Raw genomic sequence first — 12020 nt, forward strand, 5'->3', positions numbered from 1 at the left:
ATTTTAACACACCAGGAGCGATAATATTATACAGAAGGTGAATGAAATACAGAGTTACAGGCACTGTGTATGGGTCTAAGCAGGGTTATAACAAATGATATCACCGAAATATTTCAACTTTGGCAGGTTTTAACCACATTTTGATGGAAAAAACATGCAGATGGAAAAAACATGCAGCATTAGTTGATTTTGTTTGTAATTTGCCAAAGCAATAAATAAACTATCTATCAATCAATATAACTTTATTTAGAGCTCTTAAGTGGCAATTAAAGCAGTTGAAATACAATATTAAATGGTACACACATTTTTTTACTTAAATTGAGCCACAAATGCATAAAAAATGTGTGGAAAATGTTTTAGTTTTGTGAATTTCATACCAGAATCCTCAAATAGCTTCACTTCATCTGGATAAACTTTAATACAAATCTCTTTTGTTAAATGTCTTATCGATTAGCAAAATGATGGTTAGTTGCAGCTCGAAACTGAATGATACAAATCTATAGGCTGCAAACGATACAAGAAAATAAATGAGCACAAGCACCAAATGAGACTGAAGTTGCAGAAACAAAATATACAGATGATCACAGCGCTAAAGGATGGGCTGGCAGGTGTTGCTATGGTGACAATCCAACCAAAGCACATTTGAAGAAATCAATAATTACCAGCACTTTTCAACTTTACCGCAATTATCTTTCTCAAGGTCTCGCTCCTTTAATTGTTTCCAAGCCTTCTGATATTACAAATTTCCAAGCCAAATTAAAAGCTGTTTTTTTTTTACTATAAAATTCCTCAGTGTCAAAGTTGTTACTCTTCAAAGAGAAGAATGCAACTTGAGCCCCGGAGCAGACAAACTGCAGCCTCTTCTGTGACAAATGAGCAACTTGTTAACGGCACTGGGAGATACGACTGTACAGTGAAAGATTGATAAATAAATATTACTTTTGACAACCGTTGGTCTAAGTGCGGCACACAAGTCATAACGGAGACTGAGTGGGAGTGTGTGTGTGTATGTGTGTGTGTGTGTGTGTGTGTGTGTGTGTGTGTGTGTGTGTGTGTGTATGTGTGTGTGTGTGTGTGTGTGTGTGTGTGTGTGTGTGTGTGAGAGAGAGAGTGGTTGAAGAAAGCATGGAGTGGTAGGCACACCATGCTTTTTTCATGGCGTGTGCATTATTTCAATCAAATACACATCAAAAGGCAGCACAAGTAGTCAATGTACAGCAGAAAATATCATAGAAATAGTACATTACTGAGCATAGGATTCATGTTGCAAGACTACAAGTTAAATAAAAACATTTTGACTCCCATTCAAAAGTCCTTCTCAGTGGGTACTGGCCTGAGAATTTACTGAGCTAGTACATTTCTGCCCTAAATGGAAGAGAAACTGCTTGTAAACTTTAGGAAGATTATGCATTAACTACATTGGTTAGCCAAAAAAATAATTTAAAATAGCATTAAAATGCATTATGATTTCATCTTTTTAGTCTGTTTTAGTTTGAGCCCATAAAACGGGGCACTGCCTTTGGAAAGTACAAGATGAATAGGTCTGAGAGTAGGCGGCGTGTAATAAGAGAAAAAGGCAGCTAATCTACCCTCATCTCGACTGCACATATTTCTCAATGGCAGAAGGCATGAATAATTTGACAGTTGTGAGTAATATGGCCAGCACTTCATTAATACATAACAGCAAACATGCAAGTGTGATGTACATGACGAGGTTGTAGCAATGAGGGAGTTTTTCATAGAAGATGTGAACATTGGGGCTCTGTAGATACGTTTTAAGCAATACTGTGGGAAATTAAAGGGAAAGCAATAACAGGTTGTCCAGTTTTTCTAATTATGACTTAGTCTGGTGGGATGGAATCTGTGGTAAATATTTATCATAGTTTCACTTCTGTTAAATTGCAGTTTGAGAAAAAAAGTTTGATAAATAGTAGAAAAGTAGAGCTGTACTGCACTGTTGACTCCAGAATATGAACAAAACACGCGCTTACATTAGCATGTCACCGTTACAGGCAATAATCCTGTCTGTTTGTTATTGAATGTGATTTATTTATTTGTCCATATTATGCACCAATATTTATTACATAAATGTATTTTTAACCAATTTTCCAGACACTTTGTCACTCACACACCAGAGTCATGTGACCCACGCCGAGGAGAAGTGAGTGCCCAAATCGCTCTGTGATTGAGTGCACTATAAAGTCTGCTAAATAGTTTAAGACTATGTAGTGAATGAGGGCTCAGGGGACGAGTGAGGACATTCGGACGCAGCCAGAGACACTTTACACTGATACACTTTTCTGACAGTTTAACAACCATTCAACAAAATAAAATAAAGGTGTTATAGGTATTATTGTTTGTCAAATCATAACTATTGTGTAATTTATATGGATTTTGGCCCTTGTTTACAGTACGGTTGCTGGGCAACAGTTGTGGAATTACCTCTACCTACTGTATATCATATTTGCCTCCCACGTACAACCAGGAAGTACAATTATAAACTTGACAAAAATGGTGAAATGGACAAAATGTTTAGTAAAATCTGAAATACAATCCTGTTCAGTGCATTATAGTGAAATGTATAGTCATAGAGAGAGACTTTAAGTAAGACCTGATTGAAGTGATTTCCATCTTCAACTGTGAGAATTCAACTTCTCTGAAGAAAAGTATATCAAAGAAGGGCTGCAGCTGATGATTATTTCAGTGGTTGACGAGTGAGTGGGCTGGTGCTGTTCATGTAAGCACAGAAGGTAAGGTTGAAATAAGGTGCTTCTGGATGAGAAAATCTACAAATTGTAAGTGTATCATTTAGAAAAAAAATATATATATTTGTCTTTAGCTTGTGGTTTAGCGTCTGTGAAGTCCAGATAACAGTGATGATGATTAAAATACAGTTAAGATTATATTAATAGCCAACTTGAGTTTGATCAAGTGCTAACCAGAATGTCACAAAACATCTAAACAGTCATTCATTTTCTCCCGCTTGTTCCCGTTCGGGGTCGTGGGTGACTGGAGCCTATCCCTGTGACTTTGGGCCTTAGGCGGGGCAAAGCCTGGACAGGGGCCAGCTCGTCGCAGGGTTATCTAAACAAAATAAACTAAAACAAAAATAATTCTCAATTTCAATTATCATCATCTTCTTTTTGCTGTCTATTGAGTGTAAAATAATAATGTTTTCCCAGATACTCGGGTCAGGCTGCTTGCTGTGAACCATAATTGAGTCACACAGCCCCACACTCTTGATTACTCAGGTTTTATCAGGACATCCCAGAGCCTTTGTTATTCTGGTGCTGCAGAGAGCGGCCACTCACACAGGCACAAAGTGGAAAGGAAATGAACGCCGCCATCTTGTATTCCGGGTTAATTTGTCTTCTTGACATCTACAATAGAAGATAATAAAAACATAAGGGGGAAAATTAGGTTTTCTAAAAATCTTACATTGGACTGTCAAGATGGGTTCTGATAACTTGAAATGAATAAGGAGGGATCTGATAAACTACAGTAATTTATTTATTTACTATGTAGCACATATGTTTTTTTTTTAATTTGCAATGTTTCCATGAATTGAACAGTTTTTGGGTGCGATTCTCAAACTCATTGAACCTGATTTTTTCATGTTTTGTGGTAAAGATTTATTATAGTTAGGAGAAAAAGTTTGAAATTAATCTACAGGAAGTAGTGCTTCTATGTCATCAATACAGAAAAATCCATCAAAGACAATTTACGGACAAGAAAACAAATATTTCTCCTCTGAATACATTAATTTAGCAAAAATATGTTGTATTTGTCATAAACATGTATTTGTATTTGTTTTTGTTTACAGTGTGGTTTCTATGTAACAGTCATGGAATCACTTATGGATCACGTACTGTACATTTTGGGCAATTTAGCTGCAAGTGATAAAAACTGACCTTAAGATAAAGCACATGCTTCTATAAAACAATAAAAAATAATAAAATAAATAAAAAATAATAAATAAATAAACAGAAAACCAAAAACATTTTCTTTATACAAAATCACCCTTAAGCCAAACCTCTAATTTTAGTAAAATGCAATGTTTTGTGGCCTCAACAACACAATAACATCACACACTGACCACCAGTCTGAGACCACATTGCTCTATGTTTATACCGAACAAACAAACACACGATCTTGGTTTGAACGATATGATCGAGATCTTCCCGTCGCAGTCTCTCATCCGCAGATCCAGGAGTCAGTGCCACGTCCAAAACACCCGTTGGCTTCTCCACAGTGTACAGTTTGATATCAGAGGGCCAAAGCAGGACAACAACACTGGCGATCTTGATAAAAGCGATACGGGCTTTGCAGGAAATTTACCATCCATCCTTTTGTCATAACCCTTTTGTCATTCAGCAACACGGAGTATAATTACATTTCAAGAGGACTCAGCCAAAATTAAAATGCAGCTTGCTGGATGTGGTGGAAGAAGATAAGAAGTGGCTCGACCAAAACAAGTCCAGAGACGTATTTGTTGTATTATCTTTGCTATATCTTTGAAACGCTCATTTATCTTATAACCTATCCATGGGTTTTAGAGTGTTGACAATCTAGCATTGTTGCCATAGAAATTAACCATTCATAACAGATCTTTGGAATGGGCAAAAGTCTTCAAAATATCGCCTATAGAAAGGAAGCTGAAACCTATGAAAAACAACGCTTAAAGGCGCAATGGACGATTTTTCGGCGATTTGAGAACTCAAGCGGAAGTGCGCATGCGCACTCCCCCGTGCGGACTGATACAACACACACGTGCGTTTGTTTATTAGCGCAACGGATCGCATCGCATCTCTCGTCTCCCGTAGATTTCCGTCTTCTTCTGAGTCAGCTCGAACTGTCTTTCTCCGTCTTCATTTTGTCTCGTACACTGAGGGAACTATATTATGATAGATCAATGCGCTTAGACACGCGGAAACGTGCTGCTCATGGGGACGAGCCTGACGCGGCTGCAGGTGAGCGGTAGGTGCGTTTTATGATTGATACGTGGCAGGACTAATCGGCAGTCCACGCCACGAGGAAACAAGACTCAGATTTGGGCCAAAAAAATCGTCCATTCGACCTTTAATACAAGAGCTGACATTGATAGCCACAGTTTTCTGCCAGTGCATGAATTAAGCCCTCGTTTTGACATTTTACTCACATTTAAATACGTGAAATTATCATTAAAGGAGAAGTACGATGCTTTTTTCCAGCTATAGTCAGTGTTGAACTTTAACATAGGTAAATCACAATTTTACATTTTGTTCATTGTACACTGTAATAATTTTAATCTAAAATGCCACAGTAAAGGCTCCATGGACGGCAGAACTGATAAGCCCCTCTTCATAGTGACGTTTCACCATAACAAGCAGCAGATTGTCATTAACAAGTGACTTTTAGACATTTTAGAACTCTACATGGATGATTCTGAGTCTTAATCTTTCAAATAATCACAACTAAGTACAGGGGTGTGGGTGGAGATAGGGGGTAGGTGAGAACACAAATATTCTGAGCACTCAAGCCTTAATTGCAGGAAAATACAGAGTTATTCAAACATTCAGGAATCTTTGAATACACCAATCATCATCATGTTCTATTTAACTTCCCGTAAAAAAACAACTAAATAAGCTAAACCTTTTCTGGACATCAATTACTTTCCACTCACAAGCTCTTATGTACTAGATTATATGCATTTGTATTTTTTTCCTGTATAAATTGCTTTCTTGTTACAGTATAAAAGCGCTTTTCTGTTTAACCTTTTGTCCACTGTGAAATGATCTGAAACACGATGATCAAACAATGATCAATTCAACGGTGCCATTACTTTTTATGAGCCACGTAAAAACTTATTTAAAACACAATGAAGAAGAACGAATCCTCCAGACAAGTTTCAAAATGATATTTACATTTTATTTATGCTCTGATATAACTAAATAGACCAGCCTTTGCCCTGGAGATGGAGACAGTCTATCTGGCATTATCAAATAGGTTTTATACCAAAGAAAAAAGCAACAGAAGGAAAACAGTCTTCTCAACACGATATTAATTATATGGTAATATATCAATAAGAATAGTACATTTTCTTTTACGTCACCTTTTACATTATGGCGGTATTGTGCTTTGATAAGACTTTAGCAACTAGAATAACACGGATACAGAAATGTAAGCCACACAAAAGATTCAAAAACCTTCAACTCACATCTCGTCCTCAAACAATATATGGAATGTTCTCACACAGCAGTGACATTTTACACTTATTTTATGAATATATTCAATGAATTGTCAGGCTATTTCAGTTTCTGGTGTCTTATTAAATTGAATTGTTGAAATTTGTGGTAATTTAATCCATTGTCTATTTTGCCTAATTTGTCATAATCTTGCAGAACCATTTCACACAATATCCTTAAATTCCAAATAATATAATCTGTTAAAACATTATAATTATGTATATAAACAAACACATATGGCTAAAGCAGAACTCTCTAACTTTTTATTTTAAGTCAAATGTTTGGGGAATTTGTGTGACGGTAAATAAATGAAACGCTTTTTCTATTTTTTGACCCATGTAGTTTTTGGTCTTCCTAGAAAGTACTTCATACCAGTTAGTCAATAAAAAAAAAACAAGCTGGCAATGGCTTTATTCGTCCATTTTTTATATGACGCCGTGGCACAAAATAAATAAAAATAAAAAAGAGTTCTGCTTTTAAAATGCACCACAGAGAAAATATTGGAAATTTTACATGCAAACAGTGCAAAAACAATTTAAGGCTGTGGCTGCTTTTCCAATATAATTTCCAATTCTTTACAAACTGCTGTGATTCCTGTCTCAACCACATAAAGTTACGTCTGGCATGATTAACACACGGATTACCCAATTAACTACATACATTTTCCATCTTGTAGCAAAAAAAAAGAGAAAAGGGGACTTGCCAGGCTAACAAAACACACCAAAATTCCAATCTTCACCACAAGTGTTGTCATGATACAAAAATTTCACATTTGATTTTGATGAGAAAAAAAATCTTGATTCTCAATTCCACAGTGATAATTTAAAACAATTCAATTTTTTTGACGTCAGACGTAATTTTCAACACAAAATAATTGTAGTTTCTTTAATATTACATTGTGATCTCATACTTGATCTGATATAGACCAAGATCTTTCTAATTATAATTCTAAAAGTGTGAAGATGACGTTGTAAAATATGGGTGATGCTTTTGGCAAATTTAAATAAAAAAAAAAAGTGAAAATTGGCTAAATACGTCATTCATTCCGACATTGTCACATTCACTCTCAGTCCAAACATATTATAAGATGTTACAGATTTTACCTTGTCCTGTATATCATTGAGGCAAACTTGGTAATATGATAATTGTCTACAAAATAAAAATCCCAAAAATGTAAATGAAAATGGAAAAAACATGCACTGGGACAAATACAAGCATGCATTTAGATGGTACCTGATATTTTTCACCATTGCGTGTTGTTAATGGCCTTGATGGAGCACTTCTACCACGTCACCACTAGAGGTCATCCCCGAAAAAAATTGTCACATTTTTTTAAACTTACTGTGACTACGGACAAAGATACATTCTCATAGACTACACAGGAGTCCGGCTTTTGAATGTTGTACAGATGTTGCTACGGGTGATTTAGCAAAATGGCCGAATGTTCCACGGCGATCCGGAAACATCAACATTTTACAGAAAGGCATGATGGATCTGTACATTTTTCATATATTTTTGTTGGCAAAATGTCTTTTAGAGAGTGTCCTTTGCGGCAGTGCGCCACAGTATACAATGCTGCAAACCATACGGGAATAAATTTGTATCTTTTTTCTCATTTGGGATGTTCTCTCCTCTTAAATTCCTCTTTCCATTCGTTCACGTAAAAAGTGTCTCATCAGTCAATATCTCCGCTCCGTGTAGAAACAGTATAGTCTGGTATTGTTGACTTTGGTTGCATAACTCGCACTTGTAGATGTGAGCCGTTCCTGTTGGAGGCTCAACACGTGAAGTCTTCAAAGTTTGCCTGCGCCGGGTGGTGAGGTAACATGTTGCCCGGGTATGAAGTTGGCGTGCGCATGTTCTCGCAAGGAGCCTAAGGAGGGGACAGAAGACAGAAAACGTCAGTCAACTGGGCAATGGAAACATAATGGGATATGGGATGAGGCCATGCAGCAGACACTTCGCCAAAAAAGTAACCAAGAGCATATTTAAAGCTTTAAAGATCCTATATGGGTCGTGTTACAGGTACAGAGTGCTTCTTGGAGGAGGGGCTGAAACAAGGAAGTTTGCTACAGCACTCACCAGGCTGACTCATCCTGGTGAGTAGTCCCTGTCCATCTGCTCATCCGAGGGGAAGGATAGAGACTGTTCTCTAGCTAAAGAGTGCAGGAATCAAGAAAACAAAAAAACCTTTGGGCACATATCCGAGGTATCAATGGCACTGTATGAAGGCTAAAAGCTCTGAAAAGTTGATTTAGCATGATATGGGCCCATTGAAATCCGCGCATCTGTAAATTGTAAAACAATAACTTTGCCAAAGACAGGACAATGACCACATAAAACTTAAATCCTGGATGTCCTGATAGTATATTTAATATTTAGTCATGTATTGGGACTGGACATGACAATGTGCAATGTAGATCAAGGCAGGACACAACAACAGTGGGGAATATTTGAATAAGACATGGAATTGAACTACCAACTTTGTGTTTAGTGAGTACTCTCACGGCGCCATAATTATTACACTCAAAAATCAGTGCAAGGTGTTAAGGATCTTTATATCCGGCATTTGGAAATTTTGAATTACAACGACGCATAGATCGTGCAAGTAACTGTCTTTAAACGTTCTACCACCAGATGGAGTCAAGAGCTTTTTTGTTTTTGCGACGTTCCTCCTTCAAAAGTGGCTCCTGTTGTGTGATGTATGCGCATTATAGTTCCCAGCAGGTTGACTGCACAGATGGCCGGTTTCTCCTGACCGTGGAGTGAACAGGCTGCTCCTGTTGTTAGCGCCAGCCGGGCTAGCATCGCTGCCAGCACTCATTAAAGAGAGCAACTGTTACGTCCTCAAGCACACTGTTAGCATTGTAGCAAACGCTAGTTATGCCTGATTGATGTTTTTGTACTTTTTAAAAGCCTACCCTACACTGAACATCTACTATTAAAGCTGGCAGAAGATGCTCTCCATACAGTCTCCATACTCCAGTCTATACTGTGTGTGTCTTGCCCATCAAGAGTTGAACTGGCTATCCTTTGGTTGGAGGTCAAAAGCTCACCTACACCTCTGTAGCCTCGCTCTACTTTTCAAACTAGTATTAAAGTACTGGTTTATATATGACTTTAATAAATGCTCTTGTTTACAGCATGGAGGACAAACTTGTGGAAAGAGAAAATTACTAATTCACACAAAAGAACAACAATATAATAGATCTTTGCCATTAAATTATCTAAAATCAGCATAGATAACAAGACTACTATAAATCTGCATTTTGATTAGGCCACAACATATCAAAGCAGTGCAAAAGTAATTTACATTTAAAAGCACACTACTTAAGGTCCTCCACCTCCTTGTGTCGCCACGGAAATGTTATTGTTTTTTTCCGGACTGGTCCACAATAAACTTATCAATCCTCATGGAGACAAGCAGATGGCGCCACAAGAAAAAAATATATAGGTCAAATCTGTGGCAAGACGAGCCTGAAGTATTTTAGAGCAATAAAAACCCAAACACACACAAATACTTTTCATGCTACAGAATACTGCGGAACATTCCAGACAAAGCAATCTCCAGGAGACGAGCAGGTGGTGAGGAAATGTACCCATTGCACCTTTAACTATTATAATGACAAAATAATTTATGTAATCCAGTCAGCTAAATGTCAAGCGGCCCAAGTGTTGATTTGATAGTTTTCAGTGTCAGGAGCCCATGAACCAGCCAACGGCCCATAACATTCAAATTTGAGTAATTGAGACAGAAAGACAATGAGACGAGATAATTAAGGTGAATGGGGGAATAAAGATTATGGGGCCCCAAGGTCTACACATAAAAAAAAATATTAAAACCTAAAAGTGGCAACGTAAATTAAATAATCTAAAGAAATATATAAAAATAATATCTCGGTGATGAAAAATCCGCCTTGTGACTTAGATCTGATGAGGAGCCCATCTTTTGAGTTTGTGTGCCAGAGAAGTGACGTGGTCGATAAGGGCGCGCACTGGCTTCATTTGCACTGAAATGAGTGCACCGTCAGTGAGATGGCTTTGATTAAACCTGGGCCTCTCAGCTTCGTGGCAAGTCACTCTCAATGTTCTCCTCCCAATCACTTTCTCTTCTCTTACGTTCCCGAGCCCTTGAAGCAGTTTCTGACCCATGCTCTATATACGGTTCTTACTCCACCTTCAATCTTTGAAGTGAACGAAGAATTCTGTGATCGTCTTTATGTTTTAGTGTCAAAAGTAGCATTTCCCTGTACCGTACTTTTCAGACTTTAAGCAGCTACTTTTCCCCGCGCTTTGAGCCCTGCAGCCATTACAATGGTGCGTCAAATTTATAGATTTTCCTGTCTAACGGCCACCGGGGAGCCATCTAGCAGGAAGCACAAGCGTTTGACACACTGTAGAAGAAGATGTCAGTGGAATCACTGTCCAAGGGATACATCATGTTTTCTATATTTTAAGCTTCAAAACGCTGGGTGTTTTATTACAATCCGACTCATATTCACAGAGAAATGAGTGAGGAGGAAGTGAATCTAGACGTGACAAAGACACACGGAGAGTGGACCTGTGATGTGTTTTATTACAATCCAACTCATGTCCACTGAGAAATTAGTCTAATTAGTCCTTCCGAGCAGTGGACCGTGGGTGCACCGTGAGACCCCCGGTTCAAAAGACAACTGCCGCTATATTTGTGTGTAAATACATCTTGTTACAGGTTCGGCCCATATAATTATGTACAATTACAGTTTTCTTTGTTCATTTCTTGTGTACTGCTTTTATTTAGGAGCATAGATAATAGCCCGAAAAGTACGGTATATTTATGTTAAGGTATAGATAGAATATCTTGTCTTCCAGCAAGAAGGTTGTAGGTTTGATTCCCGGCCTGACTGACTGACTGATGTCATATAACCTCTGTGGGTTCTATTTGGATATTCTGGCTTCCTCCCAGTATTCAAAGACGATTATAATTGGTGAGTTTGTAACTGTTGTCTATACCTAGCCACACAGGAAGCTTAATACAATATCTATTTCACAATGTATTTCCTGTAAAAGTGACCTCAAAACAATAAGTAAAGATTGTATAAAGCAGTGGTTCTCAACCTGGGCAACAAAGGGGTAGTGCCAGAGAAGTCATCATTTGCGAAAACAAATTGAAAACATTTGTCTGAAATAAATGCTAGTTAATTATAGTTTGTATCTTATGATGTTTTAGTCTGTGTCACACAAGAATGTTTAAAGGAAAAAGTCAAAAAATCTGAGTATTTTTCTTTTTTTTATCTACCTAGAATTTACTTTTAATACAGACTTCTGATTATTTCCAGAGTGCATCTTAAAATGTTTTGAGGGTCCCAAATCTGGTCAAAATAGAAAATGGCCTCTGATTGTTTAATATAAGAATATAAGCCAGGACGATGGACTAAGTGGGACGTTTGATTGGGTTGTGCCTTGATTCTTCTTTCTTTTCTTTTCTCAGCTGTTGGATGTCTGCTTATGTTGATTTTTGTTTTCTACTCTCTCTCTGGTCCTGTTCCTGAACTGTTGCTAACCCTTTTATGTTTCAAAATTTTTTAAACTTAACATTTAACTTAATATATTTATTTAAAAAAGCCATATTACTCCAATGGCTAAAATAATAATCAACTAAAAATAAATAAAACTTCGAAATGATCAAGGTTCCTTTAAAGCTGTTTTTTAAATATATTCAAAGAGTTCTGAGCTCTCAATAACCCTTTGGCACCTTGTATTCTATTGTACATACATGTATTGAGTATTTTTGGCTTTGTGCGCTGCATTAGAACA

At 37.3% G+C, this 12020-nt stretch overlaps 1 protein-coding gene across 2 annotated transcripts in view; it reads right to left on the bottom strand.

Moving 5' to 3' along the window:
* Positions 1-7761: 7761 nt before the first annotated feature.
* Positions 7762-12020, bottom strand: part of asic1b (acid-sensing (proton-gated) ion channel 1b) — a 321452-nt gene continuing 317193 nt past the window's right edge. For both annotated transcript variants that reach the window (XM_072451819.1, XM_072451818.1), the window contains one exon: positions 7762-8097. In XM_072451819.1, coding sequence (XP_072307920.1) covers positions 8002-8097 — 96 coding nt within the window. In that variant the 3' untranslated portion in view covers positions 7762-8001. The remainder of the gene's footprint in view (positions 8098-12020) is intronic.

Source organism: Eucyclogobius newberryi, unplaced genomic scaffold, assembly GCF_026437365.1.
Source record: "Eucyclogobius newberryi isolate DKJ021-1_F unplaced genomic scaffold, fEucNew1.0.hap1 SCAF_19, whole genome shotgun sequence".
Taxonomy (NCBI): Eukaryota; Metazoa; Chordata; class Actinopteri; order Gobiiformes; family Gobiidae; genus Eucyclogobius; species Eucyclogobius newberryi.